This window comes from Opisthocomus hoazin, chromosome 7 (genome assembly GCF_030867145.1).
Source record: "Opisthocomus hoazin isolate bOpiHoa1 chromosome 7, bOpiHoa1.hap1, whole genome shotgun sequence".
NCBI classification, from domain to species: domain Eukaryota; kingdom Metazoa; phylum Chordata; class Aves; order Opisthocomiformes; family Opisthocomidae; genus Opisthocomus; species Opisthocomus hoazin.
The window spans coordinates 23,047,497-23,072,206 of NC_134420.1; the positions used below are offsets into that span (position 1 = coordinate 23,047,497).

The 24,710-nt window shown below is 45.2% G+C and overlaps 1 protein-coding gene across 5 annotated transcripts in view; it reads right to left on the reverse strand.

Annotated features, from left to right (window-relative positions):
* Positions 1-22,983, reverse strand: part of LMO1 (LIM domain only 1) — a 71,501-nt gene extending 48,518 nt beyond the window's left edge. For 2 of the 5 annotated variants that reach the window (XM_009935256.2, XM_075425832.1), the window contains exon 1: positions 7,828-8,161. In XM_009935256.2, the coding sequence (XP_009933558.1) occupies positions 7,828-7,852 (25 nt within the window). In that variant the 5' untranslated portion in view covers positions 7,853-8,161. Of the gene's footprint in view, positions 1-7,827; positions 8,162-12,866; positions 12,979-14,042; positions 14,198-22,886 lie in introns of those variants that run through there. The other 3 variants (XM_075425829.1, XM_075425828.1, XM_075425830.1) reach the window with 3 other exon arrangements.
* Between the last annotated feature and the right edge of the window lie 1,727 nt (positions 22,984-24,710).

Here is a 24,710-nt window from a genome sequence, read left to right on the forward strand (position 1 = left end):
TAAAAGCATCAGTGTGACACTTTTTGGGAAAAAAAAAGGGGGGGGGGAAATACCTTTGTTGTTCTACACGACAAAATAGCAACTAAATGTTTGCTTTGATCCCAGCGCATAAAGGGTGAAGCTTTTAGGCAAGGAGCGGCAGGTGATCTCAGCTCTTCTGCAAGTCCTAATGCTCCTAAAAGCCACTCTTCCAGTTTCTGTAATTGGGCATCAGTAGTTAATGTAGTATTGACTGCATTACATGCTCCTGTGCATCCTCTCACTAATGCCAATTGCATCACCTTGTACATTTACCATATTGCTTAGCCAATAGCTGTTAAAAGCAATCCAAATCATGAATCATATAGGAAACTTTTAGCAAGACACGACATCCAAAGGAGACAATTTACAGTTGAGTTAATCTGGGTACATTAGCGAGACATGGATTCAGGAAGACAGACCAATTTATGTTACTTTAGTTTTACCCTTTATTGCTTTGTATAGGCAAATGAATGGAAGGGCACAGAGTAAAAACAGATATAAAGGAGTCCTTTTCAAAACAGATCTCCATTCTGTGCAGACAGGTCAAAGGGTTTGAGACTGATGCTTGGTTCGGGCTTTCATAACCATAACAGGGTACTTACAGAAATCATTTTCCACAAAGGAGTATAAAGATAAATATATAATGGATTCTGAATAATGTTCGATATCCACCCCCACTCCGAGTACATTAGGCAGAAACCAGGTTGCTCAACATTACCTAAGGCACGGCCTATCCACCAGTCACCTGCCACCAGGGGTGCCAGGGAGAGGCTTCACCAAAGGTCCCAGGTAGGTCTGCTCAGGAGCTCTTTCAGGTGGGAACCCAAGGCAGGAGGTGTTCTACACCACACCAAGGCTCACCAGCTCAAGCCAGTTTTCCACCTGTAGATCTCTACCACATCACTTGTCAACATCCAGAAGGTACGACCCTGACCTGCCTACTCGACTCAAAGGGACTGCATCCTTTTGAACTGTATACCCATCTCTCTGGAACGGAAGGAAACCATGCAAGCATTAAAGGGGTACGGGTTAACCCACATCAGCTGCAAGGTAGAGCCAACCAGGAAACAAATTAGTAGCAAGTTCCCTCTGAAAAAGTACATTTTACAGAACAATTTCACACTGGATGCTTGACCAAGAGATGCATAGCAAATCGACACAGCACCTTTCTGCTTTTCTGATCAAGCTCAGCAGCACCAGGAAAATAGCGGAGATGTGGAAAAAAGGACAGCTGGGAAGCGTGCCGTTGACTCATCTCTTATGGGTAGCGAGTAATTTGCAATATTTTTGGAGGGGGAAGAGAAAGGAAAAAAAAAAAGGAGTGGTGAAGGAAATTTGGGGGAAGCAATGGCTCAGCAGCCAAAAACTTCACAAAAGAAAACTTGAACCGCATCCTTAAATCTTGGATTCCAAAATACTGGAAGCTCTGATGTTCTAAGCCTGGTTTAAGAAAAAAAAGATCATGATTCCCCTTTGAAAAGCTTCCAGAAGTCCCTTCGAAAGAGTTGCACACGCAGAGAAAATGCCAAAACAAAACATTTTCACTAGCTGATCAATTTAAACAGCTGTGGTAAAGCTGCAGCCACTGGCACCATCATTAACAATTTAAAGCATGGCTGCTTTTGTCTTCCTTCCCAGTTACATTCTCATTATGCCTTTTTATTTATTAGAAACACAGTCCTCTGGAATACATTTCTACATCTCAGATCCGTAATAAACCGAGCAGGAACATCCCTGGCTTCCACTCAAATGGCTGTTTACATTGGCGAGAGGGTTAATTGTTTAATTCTGGTCCAAGTTCTCTGCAGTTCAGTCATGAATATGCAACAATCATCCACTTTTTCTTTAAGAAAAACTAGAACTGTTGAAATCCATAGCTTAAAAAGGCAGCAAATATTACTTTCACTGCCCAAATCACCCTTTCAGAGTCTGATTAGCGTGCAAGGAACTCTGAACACTGGCGTAAAGAATTCAGAAATGTTCAATGAAATTGAAAAACCCTCTAAATTTGGACAACAGCATCCATTATCTGCTTTGATGTGCAATGTATGAAGAAAGTAGTTTGCAAGAACATTCACTGGAAAGGAGAGTTCAGCATCTGCTTGCACCGATAGCACCCAACATCGTGCTTGAAAACTTGGGCTCGGGAGTCATCCTGTTGGGAGGACAGAGAAAACACACACACACACACACACTTATAGACTGAGAATTAAAAAACAGTAGCTGCGGCGAATTGTTCTCTGACCATCTATAGGCTTAATTATGTTAATCTAATAGTGAACAACTTTCATTTTAAATCACCCTTCCCTCCACCCCCAAGTCTTCAGTGAATAGGAGCTACATTCACTGAATAAATCATTCCCTCGCAACAGTTACGCACATTATTGAAGTTGGGGGCAGTGATTTCTATACCATTTAAAACAATGTCTATGTATTCTAAACGATGACAGTTCTGTCCAATTTTAAAAAGATATAGACCCATTAGAGTTTTATAGTTCAGCATTTAGCAGCATCTGCAGTGCCTTTTTTATTCTTATACCGCAACACTTACTGCTTGATACCATTATTCTGATTTTGAATTGATTTCAAGTAAAATACCTTATTTGCCATAAACTTTCATATTCTTTGCCTAGTAAGGCTCCTCACAGATGCAATCAGTCATAATGCTAAAAGAACAGTTTGCCTTTAGCAGAAATGTAATAGTTCATGCTAATGACAGCAAAGGGAAACTTTGAGCAGCGAGCACATTTGCAAAGAGAGTAAAACCATCTCTAAACACAAAGCCTGAAAACCTTCAGAATGCCTCCAAATGAAATCAATTAATCCTCCAACCATGATAAATTTCTTAACCATTTAAGAAACCTATTTCAGACTCTGCTGTGACCCTTTATCACCAGACCTAATGGATTACTTTATTAATAATGCACTGCTCTTAAAAGGAATTTTTCCGAAGATTCTACCAGAAGAGAGTGTTTTCGGAATGGCTATGAGAAACAGGCTGACATGTTCACGTTGCATCTATTAAAGACAATAAAATTTAACACTAACTCCAAAGATGACAAATTATGTTCCGCTGCCAGGGTGTCAAGCATACTTTCTACTGTATTAAACCAAAATTAGAGCCAATGAATTTCCAAGAACCAGCTGCATCTTTTGCCCTACTACCCAAGCTGAAAAGTGTTCCTACACTGATTTAACACTTGTTACATCAACCAGACAACTGCCACGTGTCACCAGCATCTGGGAACGAAGTAAGATGACATCTAAACAGATGGCTACCCAGACCCTTCAGCTACCTAGTCTGAGCAAACACTAAGAACTATTTGATTGCCTGGCAGGAATACACCTATACAAAGTAGTTTGCTCCTATTAGGCCTGCTAACTCCTTTCACCTCTCTTCTTCCCACAGGATAAGCTTTCATTAAATAGAGATCTAGGTTATCAGTGCTCCAACTATAGTACCTTCCATTTCTTGAAAAGGTTTAGGCAATTACTTCACTATCTCGCCGTTCTCTCTTGCTTCTGTATTTGCCATTTCCAGGGGCAGGCAGCACCTCTAGGAAAACCACCTCTAGCTCCACGCTTGGTCAGCTCTGGAGAAACAGTCCAAATTTTTGTTTTAATTTCTTTTTTTTGGTCCTTTCTGGCCAAACCAAGTCTAATGGCTTATTCTGCTGCCACATGTGCTCTGGTCTTCTTCAGATTCCTCCTTTTTCAACCTTCTGTCTCCTCTTCATAAATATATTAGTCCACTGCTGTACATCTGAGTAACAAAAGGACACTGTGTCATGAACTAAAGCCAGACCAAGCCTCTGAAATTACACCAAGACCATGTGTGTCAAGATCAAGCCCTCAAAAAACCAACAGGTAACCCGACTAAATAGGTAAATACAGGGTCTTTGGTGACCTGAATCAAACATTCCTTGACCAAGCTGATGTCTGGTAAGAGGTGTAGTGGTTCTTTATGCACAGGAAGCTAGACCACGATGGACCACAGAGAAGGTCAAAGGTAGAGGGGCACAAGACAAAAAAGAGAAAAAAAGAAAAAAAAAAAAAGAAGAGGCACTTTCATATTAGGCAACATTAAAATTAAATTCCATGTCGTGCAAGGAAAAAGCCACCCTGCCATTTCCCCTCCTCCCTCTTTGCATGGTTCCTCAATAGGTATACCTGAGAAAGGTATGTTGAAAGGAAAACAAAAGATACCAGCAGCACATGGAACAGCTCTTCTGCCTATATGGCGTTATCGATATTAGGCTTGTGTACAATTTGTATGTGCCTTGTTTTTGTGCGTATAATGATTTTTATCTACAGAAGCAGATTGTCAGGACCTATCTCGCTGGAGGCAGACGTCTCTCTGTGTCCACCTACCCATCTATAGGTACCTCTGTATGGCAGCTGGCGTGCTCATTTGTGAAGCCAACCCACAGCTCTGCTGTCCTGGCTAGGGCACTGTGGCACCATTCTTGTAACTGCCATTATACAATCAATTTCACTGCTTTTCTAATTCCAAATGCCGCTTTTCTTTCCTTCTGCACAGGGTAAGATGGGCTCTTACACCACAGGGAACCCAACTGCTGCTACTAATCCAGTTTCAAATTACCTAATATTCATTGCCCTAAATACCTCCCATCAACCTAAGACCCATTCTCCAGCCCCAATGCATGCAACCACTGAGAATCCACTTTTTCTGTTCATTTTTAAAGAAACTATGGAATTTTTTAAAAAAATAAAACCCAACGTTTCCATACCAGTACAAGTTTAATGGAGCCCTGCGATATATTATTTACTTGGCCTACTCTTGCGATCCGTTTAATCAGAGTTCTGCTTGAAAGCACAAAGGATCCGTGATTTGGGGTGCTGCTGTCTATACAAACATCAGGACAAACACACAGCTGATCAGTGTTTTCACAAGTGCACACACGCTCAATAATTTGGTTGAAGGATACTATGTCTAGTTAACACTGTACAAGTTAGCTAAAAGGAAACTTTCACCCCCCACACACATAACAAAGAGCCGTGATTTCTATTAGTGTATTTCATACCATACACGCTGATTACCAGGCTGTGCTTCATTGTTAGCAGAGATTACAGCTGGGATAAGCTGCAGCTTTTTCCTAATTGCTATTATGATGACTGAATTTTTGTTTTGTGTCAAGCATTATTCACACATTATACTCCAAAATTTGATCCCTCCATGATGCATTATTGATTCCATGCAGGCAATCATACTGCCGCCAATGTGAAGAATTAATTTGGGCTATTCTATTTGATTTGCACTGCTCCATCATAGCAGAACATAGTTCTATAAGGAAACACAAATTGAAAAGGAAGATTTAGCAAAATATGGAAGACGTTGCTGTGCTTTAAAAGAGATGAGTTCTAAAGAGGGGGAAAACCAAAAAAAACCCTAAGCCCAGCACAACACGTGTGGTCCAGAAAGAAATAAGGTCAGTCAACCAGATTCATCTTAGTCAGAGGAAGGTTACAAGAGTAGCCTTATGCCTCTAATAAAGTAAACTAGCTTGCTTCAACTTATATTGCCAAAGAAAACAACTGAACACCTCTGAGAGCGACACTGCTTCAAAGCCCTTGAAACCCCGTCAGCTTCATTTGTTTTCCCAGCATAAGCAATATTCAACCACTTAGCGTGTCTGTTATCCACAGTCTGGTCAACTGCAAAGCTGATCTAGAAGATGTGTAACAGACGCTTCACATCTACTTCTTTTTTTTCAAAGTTCTACTGTGTTAACAAAGAAACTTGTGAGATCTCAACAGAGTTAAAGCCTGGGATTTATTTCATTTTTTTCCCTGAATAAGATTACTTCACAGTTTTAGGATGCCAACTTAATTAGCACAGAACAAATTCAGAAGGGCAAGACAACTTCTGCATGGGCACTGACCCAGTGTTGCTCAACTCTTAGTCAAAAGACTCGCGCATACACGAGACCGCTGATAAAGATGTATTTCTGCTTGGTCTCATATTTTAAAGGTGTAAAATCTTTGTGAAAAGTCCATTCACATTTTTTGATTGCCTGAAGTGCTTCACATCAGAATGAAACAAAACCTCGCATCCCATCCCACCAACCAGATTCAAATTCTACGTGCATGAATACACCAAACTGGTAATTTTAGAAATCAGAATGAAAGAAAGCCCTCAAGATGCTGTATGTTAAATACTGGGTAGTGTTCCCGCCTCACCCGTTTTTGGGAGGCAAGGAGGGGAGGGAGAGAGAAGAGAAACTTTGGTAGAAGATCTTGGGTTAAAAGTGAGCATCTATCCATTATTTTCAATAGTCAAGTCTTCTTTCCTAATTATTCTCCAACACAGTATTAATTCATTTTTAAAATACCAGAAGACAGATATGGGTCAGGGAACAAAAATTGTATTGCTTCAACTTCGTAGCACAAGGCAGCGTTCAGTACTATTCATAATACACGATTAGCACCAATCTAACACAGGAAAGCAAGTGACTTTGAATTAAAAGTTATTTTTCTCATAAATATTTTAAAATGCAATACATATAGTCAGGTAAAATCAATGCTACTGCCAAAATGCTCAACTTCCAATTTCTGCAAGCTCTTCGGCTCCCTGTGAAAAGGTGTTTCCTGTCTACAGTCTTGCAAATATTCAGTAATTTCTTCTACTTCTAAATGACAACTGCCTAAGACTTTTTTTTAAGATTTCTGAAAAAAAAAATATAAGCGATCAGGAAATCCAGCAACACGCCCATTACACAGCACGTTCATCCCTTTATAAAGGTGAAATGAAACAATGAGATAACAGCTACAAACACGCGTTAGAAGTGAAGATGTAGTTCTCGCTTTCAAAACACAAAGTGCCGCCGAGGCGGAGGTCTTTGGCAAGAGGCAACGCCATCGACGGAAGTCCATCTGGATGGCTACAGAAGCATTCTGCTCTGCCTCAGTTTTAATCTTTGCTTTTAGCGTACAAGCTACGAGGGAAGACCTAAGCCACAAAGCAGCCTTAGAAGAACCTCATTAAAAAGTTGCGATTAGACTTCACCACACTCGTCCTAGAAACTGCTGGTGACTGAGCAGCTAAGTCGCATGCCCTGGCAGCCAATGTGCAAAAGAAGGCATCGGGTCATTCAAACTATGGGTCGACACTGTCTATTATCCTTTACATCAGTCTGTAACCCTTAGTCATCCTTGATAACGGTTAGTCAGCTTTAAAAAAATAAGTATACGAAGTCCTAAAAGAAGTCGAGGTCTCCTTCAGCTTCATTCATTAAATTACCTCCCAATGAACCTCCACTTCTGCCACTTAGAGAAGGGAGTAAAGTCTTACAATAAGCCAACGCTTTTTTTGCCAGAGCAGCTTATTAGCTTATTGTCATTATGTTTATAGCTATGAAGAAAAGCTGTGAGAAAAAGATATTAAAGGCGCGCATTAAAGAGACCCAAATGACATGCAATCGAAAAGAAAGAAAATCTCAAAATTAGATTTACAATAAAAGCTGTTAAAATAAACAGGCTAAAATGGATACGTTAGAGTAACTGGTAGAAAGAAAAAATCAAGCCGTTTCTGCTATGTCCTTCAGCAAACAGAGCCTGGGGTAAGCCCTTCTCGCCTGGTTCAATCATGCCAGAGGAGAGATTAAAAAAAAAACAAAAAAAATAAAGAGCCAGCAGGCTTTTAACCACACCAGGGGAAAACCTCCGGAGCTGAAACCAGAGCGCTCTGATACGCGCAGTGCGCGTCTGTTTCCAAACTCTTGATGTCTCCGTCGGCGGCATGCGGAAGACGCCAAGCACGGGCTCCCACAGCCCCAGCCCACCTACCGTCCTCCTTGTCCAGCACCATCATCTCCGCTCTCGGGGACAGTCCGGGGACAGACGGACGCTTCTTCTCCGGCAGCCTCCGCTCCAGGGAGGAGAGAACAAGTCTCTGGGAACACAAATGAGCCACGGCACAGCTGATCGTCCTTTAGCAGCAAGCGAGCTCTAATTACCCAGTTGTCCAGCTTTTAACCTAGATTGCACTCAGTCAGAATTACACTCAGAAATAAAGCGCTTCGCGGATACAAAAGCAGCCTCACCTACTTCTGCGCCTCGGAATTGAAAGGAACTAAAACTGCAATTTAGACAGAAGGGGGATCAGAGCCGTTTCTTTGCTTCTCACCTTCTAAATGGCTCAATTTACACGGTATAATCTATTTTAATGTAATTGCGTTTGATAGCTCACAACCCCGGCTGCCGCAACGACGCAGCTTTCAACCCCACAAAGTGTTTTCCCTTTGGGTTTCAGCCGAATCCAGATCCAGAATCGCACTCGAGAGAGGGCAGAATACCTCAGCCCGGCTGCCGCCTCCGCCTCCCAATTTGCCAGCTTTGCACACTTGCTATTGAATAAGCGCACGCACTCCCCAGCCCCCAGCCCCCACCCCCCCCACACCCCCCCCCTCCGGGCTGGCGGCAGGTTCCCGGCCGGCTGCGGCCTTCCCGGCTCAGCAGCACCACCTGCAGCCCGCACCCGGACCCGAACCCGCAGCGGGACCCGAACCCCGACCCGCGGGCAGCGCTGGCGCTGCGCGGGGATCCGGGTTCGGGTCCCGCTGCGGGTTCGGGTCCGGAGGCAGCGCTGCCCCCGCCGGGCGGGCCCGGAGCGGGGCCGTTACTCGGGATCCACTCCCCGTTACGCCGGCCCTGCTAGGCGCAGCTGGGTGTCACGCGTCTGCGGTGACCCGAAACTGGATGCTAACATTCCGTACAAACACCCTGGGTTTGTTCGCACGTGTACGTATGAGTTTCAGGGGATACCCTGGAGAACAGAGCTCCATTTCCACTAGGTCGATATTAAATCAAATCGGGTGCGGTACAGACTCTCGTAGGTTTGCTCCGCTTTGCTCAGAGGTGCCATCGATGCCCAAACACAAAGTGACAAGTTTGGGGTCCACGCCTGTCCTCCGTCCCCTTGCAACTCCCAGCCCCTACTCGGAGAAGTCACCTGTCGTCTCTGGCAGCGCTCGTAAGGACTGCGGGATCAGACGCTTTGCTACCAAGATCGACAGCAGCGTTTTCACTCGTCTCTGTCTTTTAACCCCAGAAAACACTTCATTCCTGCTTGAATGACGCTCCTTCCTCCCCTCTACAACTGACACAACGGCACTCCGAAAAGCAGGATAGCGGGCTCAACGTATATATCCTTAATACCAGTTTTTAATTAGATTCCCCATCCCCAGCTGAAGCGGTCTTTCCTTCCCCCTTCATTCAGAACACCTAATCCTAACAGTCCTTCAGCATGTTTCACGTTAAACGTTTCGTTTTACATTGAACCTCTGTCACCTCGTGCTTTGAACGACTCCCGCTTCCCAGGGACACCAGTTCGCAAGCGTCGAACGTGCGTTTCAGCATAAGGGTGCAAGCAGCACGATCATTTTATTTTCGGAAGTATCACAAGATAAAAAGGTGGAGAACTTTATCCCAGAGATTAAAGTCTAACAGTTAAAAGCATCAGTGCAAAAACTAACAAGACCACAGGCTTTTCTAAATTTGAGGCATTTTCATACTTCTAATACACCATTGGCCTCCATCAGAAAATGGCGACCTCCAAAAATGTTCCATCTTTCTGTCTGCACACTTTTCAGCCCTATCGCCTTCAAAAAGGACAAACTTGCCGCAAAATATCTGGTATGGTTACGCTTACACTATGTGGTAATTACAAGGGAGGCAGGTTTCTGACAAAAATGAAGTCAGCCGTTGTCTACTGCAGCTGACTTCCGCGGCAGAGCAAGCCCGCAGCCACAACACGCTTACAAAAAACACGCCGTACCGGATCAATGTACGTCCGCTTCCTTTACTGCTCCGGCGTGTCATAAGGGCTGGATTACTCCCTTCGCAATCGGGTATCTTTAAACGCTTTATCTGCTTAATCGTTTCACACACCAACAATACAAAAAAAGTTTTCTAACCCCCAACACATTTGTACAGCAATTAAAGCCAACTACAATTAACACAATCTGTTGGAATTAATCATGGTACCTGATGTCAGTTTACTTTTTTTAAGCAGAAATCTGGTCTCTGCAATCAAAACATTTATGTATTTGAGAAATATCTTCACTCTCATTAGCTTGAAATTTATAAATGCGCTGCATGGTGCGTAGGTTGGCTTGCCCACAGCACACTCAGCAGCGATGTACGCACTGGAACCAACTAAAATGCAAGCCTTGAAGTTTTTCTCTCTCAACCTTTCTCTTCCCCCCCCCTCCCATCTCTCTTCTCCCAGCTCCTAACATTTGTTTCGGAAAGATGTTTGCCAAAGTTGCACCGTAAAATGGTATTTTCTAGCACCAAGTCATGTTGCATCAGTCCAGTTATGTTATGTCACTTCAAATCCACAAAATGATGCTACCTCCCTGACATAACTTGACGTGACGCCACAACGCATCGAGTCAAAAACATTATTGCTGTTATTTTTTCAGTCTGCCCCTTCCTTCATCCCCAGCGACACCTGTGAAGGCCACAGAACGGTATTACTGCATCCCTGCCACTCCTCTCGGCGTCACGGTGTGCGTTTGCCAAGGAAGCTCTCCCCTCACACAGCTGCTCCGCAGTCGTTGGATCTCATGGGTGATGCTGGTGTCACCCCAGGGCTCGCACGCGGCCCCGAGGCACCGACATCGCCGCGGCCTGGGGGCTGGAGGAGCAGGCAGCTGCCCCCGCGCCCGCGGCCCAGCTCGCCAAGTCGCCCTCAGGGATGCAGAGGCAAGGAGCACACTGCACCCTCTGTCTGCCAGGTGGCAAGTGTCCTCCTCGCCACGCACCAGGACTGCAGGGAGGACGAGGAGAACGCTTCTGGCATCCTGCCTTCGCCACGCAGTAGTGACTACGGACACCCCCACTGCTGGCAGAGACCTCGACAGAAGAAAACCCCTCGAAAACACCTCCCGCGTGGCAAAGCCTCTTAAAATCGAGGGGAGAACTGGATACCAGCCACAACCCCGGGATTTTTAGATGGTAGAAATCAGAATGGCCTCTGGGGGAAAAAAAAAAAAAAAAAAAAAGAGCCATTTACAGGAGTAAAACAGACCCATTTTTATTAACAAGCTCATTCAAGCTTGATTTCAAAAGGAATTGGTTTAGATCGCAAAAGCTTCCATTTTAGCCCATTTGTAACCCACGCAGGTCCAGCATCCCCTTTTAACATTCACAGATGAGCGGGCAAGTGGAGCCCATTTGAATCAGGCAGAAAGAAATGTACAGAGGTAAAATAACCTCTTCATAAAAAGAGTTTGTCGTCTCAGTCTCAGCTCCTGTCCCCAGTTCCTCCAGTGCGCTTTTAAGAGTGTGCATAATTTCTCCTTGACCATAACTACTCCGTCAACAGCACGGGAGATTCCCGGCCACTGCCGCAGTTTGTTGCCCTGATCTCCACACTGATCTCATCAGGGGTTTGTTTCCTACTTTACTCCCTTTTAAGCGCACCCCTCGCTAATTTCCTCTCTTCTCGAGCACCGCCACCACCATTCCCTTTTACACAGCCACTCATGAGATCTCCTGGCAGGAGGCTGTCGGGAACTGTCTGGAGAATCAATGGTCCCAGTTCTGTTTCCTTACACCAACACCACGCCAGCCCCGAGCACCTTGTGTTTAACGAGTACGTCTGTGACACTTGGAAAAGACCCAGATACGCCTGTTAGGAAACCCTCTTCAGATCTCAGTTTCTCCTCCCAGCTCACCTGTGCCTCTCGCTCCTGCGACGGAGGCAGCATCCCGCTGTTCGCACGTCAATCAGATTGAGACGGATACGGGTTGGCAGGCACCCCCCGACAGAGAGCCGCTGGGATTAAGACATCACCCAGTTACTGTTATCATTAAAGGATATTAACGGAGACGTGGACAGCCTTTCCTCCCTTTCCCACCAACGGTTGAGCACAATTCAGGGGACCCTCGCGACGCACGTCACCCCCGAGAGGTAGAGAGGAACACAAACCTTGTTCCGCGCGCGCCCACCAGTACGGAATGAACCTCGCTTAACTCCTCTGTCGTTACTCGACCCTTTACCTTGGCGCCCAGGGGGCGAGGGATGACAGAGAGCAGTCTTTCCACCGTTGGTTACCTCTCGGTGACCAGTTAGACCAGGCCATTCCCCCTCGGAGCTCCAACACACGCGCCTTCCACCGGAGCCCTACAGACCCCGCTCAGACCACCGCACCAGTTTACTTCCGAGGGCCTGAGGGACCCGGGGGGAGAGCAGAGGCCGGCAGAGGGACTCCCGGCCCCAAGGCGTGCGGGCAGCTCCCTCCCCACGCACCTCACCCGCCGGCCCCTGCCGCACCGCCGGCCCCGCACTTCTCCCCGCGCCCCACCGGGCCCCGCGGTGCCGTGGCGGGCGGGCTCCCCTTTCCGAAGAGAAACTCCAGCGCCGACAGAAAAGGGGAGGGAGAAGAGGCAGAGAAACAGGAGGAAAGAAAACCCCAAACAGCACGGGAGGGCATCTCTCCCTCGCCCGGTCTCCACTTTTCCCAGCCAAAGCCCCCCGCCGCGGAGACGTCTCACGGCGATTCCCGCAGCCGCGGAAGGCGGCGCGGGCTGCGGCGGGAGCGCGGGGCGGCATCCCCGGGCGTCGCCGAAGTTGGCCCGGCGGCGGCAGACGCCAAGGCCGCCGGACCCGCCGGCGGGGCCGCAGCGCTCGCCAGGCCCGGGGCCGCCGCGCCGAGAGACCTCGCACCGCCCGGCCGCGGCACGGCGGAGGCGCCGAGGGGAGCGTCCCCGGGGTGCGGAGCGGGCCGGGCCGGGCCGGGCCGGCAGCAGCGCCCTCCGCCCGCCCCTCGCCCCCTCCCCGCCCGCCGCCGGGGCCCCGCGCCCCCGCTCCCACCTACCGTCCTCCTTGTCCAGCACCATTGTCCCGGGCGCCGAGGGCGGCCGCCGCCGCTCGGGCTCCGTGGGGCGGTCCCCGTCCAGCCGCCGCGGCTCGGAGGGGCGAGGCGCCGGGCCGGGCCGGGCACGGGGCGCTGCCGGGGCGGGAGGCGGCGAGGGGCCGGCCCGGCGCTGCCCCGGGACGCGAGTTCGGAGCGGGGCTGCGGCGGGCTACGGAGGCGCCGGGCGCCGGGGAGCCGGAGCTGGGCTGGGGCACCGGCCGCCTCGCCCGCGGCCCCGCCGCCGCGGCCCGGGTGCCAGCTTAGGGGTCAGAAAGGAGGGGGGACGGGGGGGCAGAGAGAAAAAAGGTGAGGAGGAACAATATCGGGGGCCGGTTCCCCTGCTCCGTCCTTTCCCAACCCGCGCTGTCAAAAATTGCCTGAATGCGATCGCGGGTGATGGCTCACAACCTCTCCCCCTTCGCTGTTGCTACCGCAAGAGCTTTCCAGGCTTCTAAAGTGCTTTTCTCTTGATTTCACTCTAAATCTAAAATTATATTCAAAGGCAGGGGGGCGGGAGGGAGGAAAGATGTGAACCTATCACTGAGAGCAAAAGCGCTTGCCGCCTGCCTCCCTCGCTCGCTCGCTCTCTCAATTTATGTGCTTTGCACTCTCTCCTGCTGCTGAATAAATGCACACATTTCCCAGGGACCCTCAGATTCCCCTGTTAATTAAATCAATTCATTATGCTCAGATCTGATTAGCAGCCCCTTCCCCCCCTCTTTGAATCAATTATTCAATACACAAACATAATTGCCTGTGCCAGAGGTGTCTAAGTATTAGCTTATTTAACTCCAAGGACACTAATTACCCCTAGGGCAAGGGAACTTTTCTCATTAATTCTGACAAAACACAAAAGCACAGTTAAAGTGTGTGTGTATATGCGTGCGTGAGAGAGAAAATGGGGGAGCGTATACCCGGGGAAGGGAGGCATTACTCTAACACACGTGTTACTGTATAAATACTCTCAATTTTCTTTCTACCTTTGCGTTAGATTATTCCCCAAATCTCCCCTTCACTAAACTTGGTCCCCCGCCTCCCCCCTGCCCCTTTCTTTTTTTAAAGGAGCATATCAGCGCTGCAATGGTGGCAGTCCCGGAGTGAAAGCGCTTGCAACCAAATCCAGAAAGAAAAAAGTACCTGGGACCGATGGCGAGCAAAGAAGAATGTGCAAACAGTTATGTTCACCAAAGCACAAAACTCCCTGGCTGACAGTCTTCTGTACTTCAAAAACCTGCAGAAGAAGTGGCCCTCTGAAGCAGCAGGTAAGATGATACATAGTCTAGTATGCACTGGGAACAGTTCTGAACTGTTTACCATTTGAATTAATGTCAGCGCCCACTATTAATGTACTCACTGCCTACATTTACCATAATGGGCTTGACTTCCATTTGCTGAAGCTGGAACGCTAAAAAGAGCCTGGGCAAGACTGATGCAAGCCGACATCGACCGTCACTAGTATCTGAGACGCGTGACTTCTGGCTTGCCTGTCGCCCAAATTTTACCTCTGTGTGAACCTCCTTTAAATAAAATGGAGTAAGAAAAAAAAAGTAGTAATTGATTCCCCCAAATTAGGTTTTACTTTCTAAAGACCTTTATTGTTCATGTCCTCAATGTGCAGAGAAGTACTGAAGATTTTCTTTTTGTTTCCTTAAGCAATGCATGAGCTGATCCATTAATACATTTGGCTTTATATATCAGGAAACTAATATTAGCACCGCTCATCTATTAGCTTTTATTTAGGTCCCCCCATGTTGCCTTTTTCTGGACTTTTGTTCAGGCTGGTTCCCCTTGAGGGGAGACAGACAATTTTTCATAGATTTCAGGGGAGAAAATGCTGCACATCATCTCAGGGGAACTATCCCCTCCCCAGCTCTCTATCATCACCCTCACCCATGTCAAGACAGCCATGATTCAGCTTGCTGGTTTGGCAACTCTAGCCACTCCCTTTAAGGAACACCTTGTGCACGTCACTTAAAGACGAGGGGGGAGAAACCTCCACCAACACCTCCTCCTCTTCCCCACCAAAAAAAACCCGGGTAGCTACCCTTGCTTCGCAACAAACTTACTGAGCTATGTTCATCCTTTGCAAACATAAATATGACTGGGAACATAAAGTTGTGTTTCATTCTTGCAGTATGTTTTTCTGTGAGTACACACATATAAGGATAAAAACGCCTTCAGCTTTGTAACACAACAAACCCTGTTAATTCTCTGGTCTTTAATTTCCACTGTATGGCATGTACTGCACCCACAGGAACTTGGTCCCTCTAACTTGATAAAGTTTTGGTGGTTTTTTTTTGCTTTCTGAAAAAGCACAGCAGCACTTGAAAAATACCGACCCAGGAGATCATCACGCATCGACTCATTTCTGAGTGTGCTTTCGGTCCTTGAGCCAATTCCTTTTTTCACTGTGGCCAAGCAGACTTTTGAGTGCAAAGCCAGAATCTCAGGATCTTAGTATGCAACTCTTGAGCCTGAATCCTGAGTTTGCTACAGGGGTGATGCAGTTTCATCTGAACACAGACTTACGGAGTAGCAGGTATGTGCATGCACTGAAGCTCAAGGTCACCGTTGAGATCCCAAGGGTAGAACAGAAAGAAACTAAGGAAACAGATGTTGACTTTGGTATTGCTCTTAAGAAGTAGCATTCACACTTGAGCTGAGAGGGATGTGGTCACTGGAGATGAAAAAAAAGAAGCAGAGGGAACAAGCAAGAGAGAAATTTGCACATGTGCATGCGCGTGAGGGAGCATCACACAAGGGGAGAAAAATAATGCAAAAAAGTACAAACCCCAAAACGTTCCATTCACAAACACACGTCCTGCGGCTTGAACAGTCTGCTGCCATCCTGCAGTTACAGTTACAGGGATTTTTAGGTTTACAGCTTTAGTAAGATGAAGGGATGAGCCCATGTAAAGGTCCCCACTTTAGGTAAATGACTTTGCCACAGTGTGATGAAGCGTTGTCCTGCACGGTTTTCAATTATAGCTGTTCAGCGAGTCCTTTCAGAGAAGGGAGCAAGTTTCAGTCATTTTTGAGCCTCGTGCAACCGGTAGATTGCAAATCTCACACAGAGAATTTTACCGCACTTATTTTTTAGTACCTTTACACTAGAGAGGAACAGCGAGATCACTCCTTCGGAAAGCTCTGATGTACGTCCCAGGCGCCATAACAAGGGACTGGGAAAACTTGACACAGATTAGTGGCAGAACCAGGAATAAGCCTTGGTTCCCCGACCCTCTGTTCTCTGGAACAGGGCGCAAAGCATCTCGCTGCCCGAGGAGCACCAGACAACGCCGTCGCCGCGGTGCCGGTTTATCATGAACGTGCTCTGTGACTCACTCGATTACGGTACCTTACACACGCCCTGTCTAGGTGGTATTGGGAAGTCATCATGCTCAATACTGCAGAAATTGAAGATAAACGACAACGGCTGTGCTCTGCCTGGGAAAGCTTCTGGTCTAATACTAATTCCTGATATTCCTGGTGCAAGAGGGAGGAGGCACGCAGGAATGAAACCACCTGTGTGCTGCAGTAAGGGCTAGGGCTCAGACCTCCAGGTCTGACCTGAGGTCCGTGCTCACTAGCTGCTCTTACTTTTCTCTGGCTAGTTTTGAGCACAAGCAAGAGAAAATGAAGTTTCTTAAGAACAACGTGCTGTTCTTATTAAATTGCAAAGGAAGCCTGCAACATACTGAAGCCAAGCCTTTAGCAGACCCGTGAGGTTTCATATTATCCTATGCTTGAATGAGGCAGATGACTGGAGCAAAAACCAGCTAATGACATAAAAGCATTCTTCTACTTTCAGTCTCTCTTAATTAAGGAGTTGGTTAATGTTTCAGTGTTGGGAATTATAAAGCTTCATCAGGGAGGTTAATATGTTTTTTATTTTATCTTTCAGCTGACAGGAGAAAAAAAAAATCAAAACAAAAAAGAAAAGAGAGGTGATTAAGTCATGTGCCAGTCAGAATCCCACAGTGAAGGCAGTATCCGGCCATACCAAAGACCACTGCTGCGCCTGGTGAATTTAGCAGCTATTTCCAAAGTCAGATTTCTGAGCAGATGAGACTTTTGTCTGCCAGCTTTGACACATGGGTTTTATTTCTTGAATTCACACAAATAACCAAGACAATTTGCACGGCTCTGTACTAGATTAGCTACAAAAGATCTGTATGTTACTACCCATTTCAGAATCACTTGCACCTCCCTTGCTAGTGTTGGAACAGAGTGACCACAGGCCTGACCTTCTACCGCAATTCAGCAATCCTGTAAAGGAGGAAAATCACAAGTGCTCTAAAAAGTTATGTTCGCATAGAACATGGGCTGCAGTTCAAAAGACCACTTAAATACATACCTGAGATCTACAGACCTCAATTATGTCTAAACTCCTGCTTGATCTACTTAACTTCTCTGCCTACACATTGTCAAAATAAATCACTCGATTCTGTTACTGTGCTTTGCATGAAATGAATGTTAAATATTTTCATAAATACAGGCTATTTAAAAAAAAAGAAAATAATGTGTTAAAAACACAGCGTTTCCTTTAATAGAAGAAAAATGGCAAAGCTTCAAAAATACTACCTCTAGAGAATGAGTTCTTTACCACTGTGATATAAGGCTGGCACTTTAAGCCATTAGACTTTAAAATCTATAATGACCTTTTAGAGAAATTTACAGCTGATAAATCAGTTATTCAGAAGTTTTGCTGCTGCTTTCCATAGCACAAAATTCAAAAGAAAATTATTTTTTCAAAAATAAAAGTAGCAAGACCTAAATTCGTAGTCTGCTTCTTGTTTCACCAGAAGTTTACCAGGCAGATTCTGCTCCCCAAGAACAGCTCAGCTGCAATGAAGTCCATGAAGTTTCTTTCCAGACGAGAGACCAGCATCAGAAAAGGTTTGTGAATGGGCAAAAACTACTGGAGGATCTGGCTGGGTTTGACACTTTGCAGATCCACCAGCATCTCACCAGCACCGATACATCTGGAGAGAAGGGCAGGTCTAAGGCAGAGGAATTTATGCCCCAAGTGGTTGGCTTCAGAGGAGGCCCAGACTAGGAGCTGGGACAGGCTGGCTTCCCCTGGGCTCCAGGGAAAGCGTACTTAGAGGAGATACATCTTTTCCAGGAGAAGCCGCCTTCTTCTACTTCTTGAAACTTTCCCAGGCTCAAGCAAGACATGCTCTTCCACTTGTATGGTGAATCAGTTCTCAACAGTGATGTAAAATTCAATTCATGCTGAAGTCAAGCAGAAGTTCAGGAATGTACCTTTAGCCCAACCTCTCTGAGCAAGTCAACACATGGACTCTGACCCTGCCATCCCTTCACACAGCAGCATCTGTGCAGAGTTTCCACAGTCCCTTAAAGTAAGTGGAAAAGAATCCTTAAAACAAAAACAACACAAAGACAGCAAAAAAACCCCAATCCTTATGAATAAATTCTGGTCACAGTGTTTCTATAATGTCTCTCACTTTCATTTGGACCAATAATCGACTTTTCTATATATCATTCTCTACTTCAAAGCTCATTGCTACTGCACTGTTTTCTTGAAGAAAGTCCTGCCTTTTATTCCTTACCTTGGTGGGTGCATTAGGTAGACCTGAAAGACAAACTCGGCATCCACACATCCGCCTCAGTTGTTTCATGGAGGAATTCAGTGAGACAGTGTCTGGTTCTGGTGTGACACATGGAGCTCTTGGGCTCGTTGCCACATCCACTGTTCTGATCAGAGCTTATTGCTCCCAGCCTGATGTCAAGCAGAGACTAATCAAATGTGAGATGGGTGAACAGAGGCAGAGCCACGGAGCTGGCTCTTTGTAATCTGTTACTATCTGTTCTTCTCTATACTACAGCAGCACACAGGGGTCTCAGTCATGGAATTAGACCATAACCCATGGTCCAAAAATCCCAGTGCCTTTCTTCAAAAAGATGTTTTCATTCCTCACTGCCTTGCTGCTGAAGAGACCAGGCAGAATTGACACAGAATTGTCAGATATGGAAATACACTATGAAAACATAAAATGCAATGTCAGGCTCACATTGCTTTGCAATGACAATATCCTAAGATGCTGCGTGTCCCCCATATTTTGTGGCTCCCTCTGACTCTGCTTGGCATAGCTGACATTTGCCAGGACTTCATAGCATGATGCTAACAGCATATCATCTAAAAATGTTGATTCCATAGGAAAATGGCTGCTGGCACAATAGCAGTAGGTGCACACAAAGGATGTGGCATGGCTGCTGAACACACAACAGAGGAATTCCAGCTATTCCTACGTCACAAGCCAGTGAGGGTCTGTTGCACTGGACTATGTTTTGCACATGATTTCAGTGTTGCACAGATCCAGTTCAGTCTGAATGGTGATAATCTTCTTGATCTGTTAACATGTGAGAGGAGAAAACATATCCACAAACCAGAGATTAATATTTTACTTTTTTTTTTATAATAAGCACTTCCTGTGAAATTACAGGAGTTCTTTCCCAATCCAAAGACAGAAACAAGTTCAATGAAGATGAAAGTTACTGAAGATCTTCTGATATAAGCAGGCAGGTGGAGGCTCTAATGAAGGCATACACTATCGTGCACATCTTGCCAATGTTTCTTAATGAATGATATGTGCACTCAGATGAGAATAATATTGATTGAGGTCTGCAGGGAAAGTTCTCTAGGAAAAAAATTTATTCTGGGAGCAGAGTCCTTTTTGGAAGATTTTGATCTTCTCCTGCTTCAACCTTTCTCCTCCCCTCTCTTTGTACTACCCAAAGCAACTGACAGCCAAAAAATGAAAAGCCTGCCCTGCATCTAATGTATCTATCAGATCCAGAAAGAAATTTATATACCGGTACTAAGAATGGCTGCACCATTCTCCTTAGCTGGTAGAGCGCACAGCAGTGTGTAATTAGGACTGGATTACTTTACTCAGAACTGGAGCAGAGAGCAGATGTCATGCATTAATATTGGCATTTGATTCCACACACTTTCTCTGCCATGTTTGCAAAAACAAGTTGCCTTCCTGTCTTGTATCTTGCCTTGCGCTTACCCTCAGGTGGCTTTAACGCAAACAAAAAGCCACCAGTGGTGAGAAGAAAGTACAAGTAGAAGGACAGGCCCGTACAGAGTGGGTAGGGTTTATGATGTAATTCCTAACATAAAATACGAAGTTATTTTCTGATTGTGTTGGTTAGATTAATATAGCCGATGTGCTCTACTAGACGCCAGCTCAGACACAAGAGGACATGATGTTATAATGCCTTTGTTGACATGAACCAACAGTAAAGAAAGATATACCTTATTCCAAATTAACATTATCAGACACTATCTGTAGCACATGAGAAATGCATCTCCCTTCTCAAACATAGCCAACCTTTTTTTCTTCACCTGTTTTTCTACACAGGCGACTTCAGTTTTGATTTTGCTCCAGTTCAACATTTCGTACACAGAATCCTTCCACAGGGCCTACAACAGAATTTCATGCTATCAAAAATATTAGCCCCAATTCTGAACTGCAGCCAGCTTGCATTTGATAGCAGCTTTATGGCTGCAGCTGGGTTCTAGAGGTTTCTTAGGAGTAAAAGATGATCCACTTTAATTTAGGAGCATCACCTGTTAATTTAGGTAGCAACACCTGTTTGTATCACACTGGGCATTGCCTGCACAGGCACTTTGGGAAGAGCACCGACCTCCTCTGTCCACACCTATGTAACTCCACCTCGACAGCTTCTGTTCTCTTGTGATGCCAGCCACTGGGGAAGGGAATGTCTGTGATGGCACTAACAGGGTCACAGCTGAGACACTGGAAGATTTTGTGCTTGTAGACCACCAAATCCATTCTCCATGAAAAATCGTCCCTCTTTTGCCTACGCCCTGTATGCATTGGTGGCAACTCCCGTAATCCTAAAGAGGGGCTATGTGTTGGATATTTTAACAAAATGATGAATGACCTTACCAAATTAGGAAAAGACTACTGAAATCAGATGGGCAGGTTCACATTCCTCTGGTCCATCAGCGAATGACAGACATGCAAGAACTGCTATCCTCAAACAAGCAAATTACTGGAGTGAAATGGCAGTGGTTGCCACAGTTCTCTTTAAGCAGGTGAGAAACTCCGTCTGAAAGCCATAAAGATAACTGCAAAAATGATATCATTCTCTCAGTGAGAGCTAGAAAAGCTTCTCTGCTCACAGGGAGGTCAAAAAGTGAGAGCCCAGTGGATCATTTGTTGCGTTTTTAATGCTTCGTGGCTCAGGGTCAGTCAGAAATCCCTATCCTAAGGTCATGGTTAGGGCAGCCTGGAAAACAATCTTGTTTCTTCTCTGGTACTGGCGAGGCCTTGCTCAGGCTCTGCTATTTCTCTCTCTCAGAAGATTATTACAATCCACTCCTCCCACTCATCATGCTATGGTTATATTCACCCTAGGTGCTGACGTTCAGCTTCTCTGGGATCACAGTGGCCCAAAGGTCCTTCCCTGCAGCAGTCCACAGTGTTGCAATGTGATGCCACAAATACCCAACCAAAGCTAACCCTGGGCAGCATTCAGCAGAGTAAAGTTCCTTACCATGCCTATTGATAAGCGAGCACTAATATTTTAGCTTCATTTTTAAATAACATCAATGAGACAGAATGAGGAGTGTGGATGGTAGCAAACTTGTCTGTTAACTGAGTAACAAGTCCTATTTCTACTGCACTAGCCCTCTGCCACTGCAGCAGCGTGGCTATACTTGACACGTGGGGAAGCAGTGATAATCATCTATCTCCTACCCTGCTTAGGAGATGGTTTGACTTATAAGAAGCTGGAAAGCACAGTTTAAAGGGCCTGCTAATGACTACATCTGTTTTAAACAGACATATTTTGACTATAGCTTCCACACCAAACAGTCATTGGAGTCAAGCAATCACTTAAAAAGGCTGAGATACAACTCTGCAGTATTTTACAACAGATTTAATAGCTAAGCCTTAAAAGAAAAAATACCGCCATCCACGCACACAGCCGAAGCACAGGCATTTAATGAACGCCACTCACTGCTTAAACGTGGATTCACACTACAACACTCTTGCAAATGATATATAGCACCTTGCATTGCTAGTATATCAAATTTACATAAATATACCTCAAATATTTATAAATCAATAAATATAGGCATGCATTTAAAAGTGAGTATCAAAAGTGCATTACACAGAGTTCTTACACACTCACTAATTAATTCAAATAATCACATTTTGCCTTATTAAATTTAACATTATGTGGATAAAATATAGCTTGCCATCAATTCTGAGCACTAAAATACTGTTAGAAAGGGACACTACCGCAAAAAAAAAACAACAAAAAAGCAAAAAAAAAAACCAAAAAAGAGAGAATGTGCCCATAGAACAACACTTAACTGAAATGTAGCTGTAAGATCTAATATCATAATAATAACATATATGCTACTTTTAAACAAGCAAGCAATTTTGGATAACTTCCCACATCTTTGTCTGGTATTCTAGTTTCAGCCTAGTGAGCTATACCTGTGCAGGATAAGCAGAAAGCAGCAGAAGAGCCTGCTAACCCTCCCGCACATTTAAAACAGTTCTCCTCCGAAGCAAGGATAATTCCTTACTTCCTCCAGCTGCTTATTTACTGGTGCTTCCCTGCCCTCATTTAATTAGAGCTAAAAAAACAACAGCAACAACTGTCCCTGATCATTTTTTAAGACTCTTTCCAACTAAGAATCCCTTTACTTATCAAGAGGTACAAAGAAGCACTGAGGACAGCTGTGTAGCTTGGAACAAATATCTCAGTCAGTCTCACTTTAAAGGTTTTATATACCTAAAGAAGTCTAGCCCTGCCTGAAAGACAGTGATTAAAGTTTTTAAAGAGTACAGAGATTTTTTACACAGAGTCGTATGATGCTCAGGACCAATTAAATGTCATCTTAAGTACTTAACTGAAGCATTTTTTATACACTAGGAATCAGTTAAGTGGAAGGTGCCAAATTCAACTTACATTTGAATTTTGCCATTGACAATCTCAAGAGATTATGCATCGTATTTCAAGAACGATTTCAGAAAGCTTTCAGTAGAACAGTCTGTTAAGCTGGCTTCAGGAACACTGCAGAAGTCTGAAAAAAGAAAACACACAAGGGAAATTTGACATACTCAAGAGCAAATAAGTGCAAATAACAACAAAAGTGTTGCAATTAAGCCCAAAATAATGCAGGTGGCATCACATGAGGGGGTCTCAGTCAAGAGAGACTAAGTCTGCACAAGGATGTTAAGTGACTTTGTTCTGTTTTCAGGGAAGAGCAATAAAACCCAGGTTTTTCTTTCGCTGACATGCGACAAGTTAATTTGCCACATGTAATAACATGATATAATGATTCACATGCCCTTTCTCTGATCAATGCTTTTCTCAAGCAAATATGACTTTGACAAATTTTGGGGAAAATGGGATACAATAAAGGGTTTGGGAATGAGGCAGGAGGTCTTGCAGCTAAAGCACCAGACTGGAACTAGGGAGACTTGGAATTTATTCCAGGACTGGATATATGTTTTCCACACAACTTCTAGCAAATTTCTTGGGCACCCAAGCAAAAGTCAGATGGCTGATAATTGTTTTCATCAATTTTTAGGTGCTCTTGGCACAAACATTTATTTAGGAAATAGAGTCTAGGTGGCTAAATAAACATAAATAATCCCAGGCTAAGCCAACCCTGGTCACCCATCCCCATGCCCTCTTTTGGAAGGGTTGTTGTTGTTATTATTATTTTATGTATCTACTTACATAGATTATGTCAGTGACTGGGGCTAAGGAATGGTCTAATAACTAGAGCACAACTTCAAGGGCTGCCCTTAGCATGTTGTAGGGAAAGAGCAGGAATACCTTGGGCTGGCTTTGCTGATCACACATGACCAATGTGTAGCTCCTTACACCTGCGAGGTGGGGTACCACACTACAACCTCATTTGGGAAAGCAAGAATGCATTTGGCTTGGAAAGTAGTAGTGTCCCTCTTTCTTCAAAATATGGGGAAAAGGCTTGACTTTTCTTGTAACAAAATATACCAGCATGACGCCTGACATCGCTCCCCAGCAGATGGGAGAGCTGGTATAATTCTTTCATGTGCCTGAGCAGATGTCACCTGGACCACCTAACTAACCAAATAGGCTTTTCTGGCTTAGGGTGCGCTCCTGCAACTTCTCCTGTTTAATTTATGTGTAATCATTAATAAATCATTGGGCTGGAGGAGAAAGCATTACTCCAGGTGATGGAATAGGTTACTCATCCTGGTTTCCACTCCCTGCTTTGCAGGTTCTGTTTATGTTTTACATTAAACAGTCTTTGGCTAATCTGTCACCACTGGCATAGGGATTCGACCCCACGTCACCCTTAGGTAACTAGAAAACAAGGTCTTTTTCTCCCCTTCTCTACATTTGCATAGGCAGTTTAAATAGGAAGAGCTCCATTCAGAAGAAGGATGGAGAAACTCCTTCCACCTAGGATGCGTAGTAGCCCAGGGAGGAGGGTCTGTCCTGGGAGATATAGGTTTGGGTGGTTCGTGTGGAAGGACTAGAACACAGGTCCCACTCTGCTTGCGTGAGTACTCTGCCCACTGAGGCATGGCACGAGGACGACGAGTAAGTGACTTGCCCAGGGCCATAAATACGTGCCGATGCCAAACATAGCGATTGACTCTCAGTCCTTTGCTTTTCTGACAGAAGCCTATCGTTCCCCTTACTTTTATACACTAATATGTGCTTAGTTTTATCATTACTGAACACCATTAAGTTGTCTCATAAACCTAGGCTACTGTTTTTATTTTTAAATTGCTT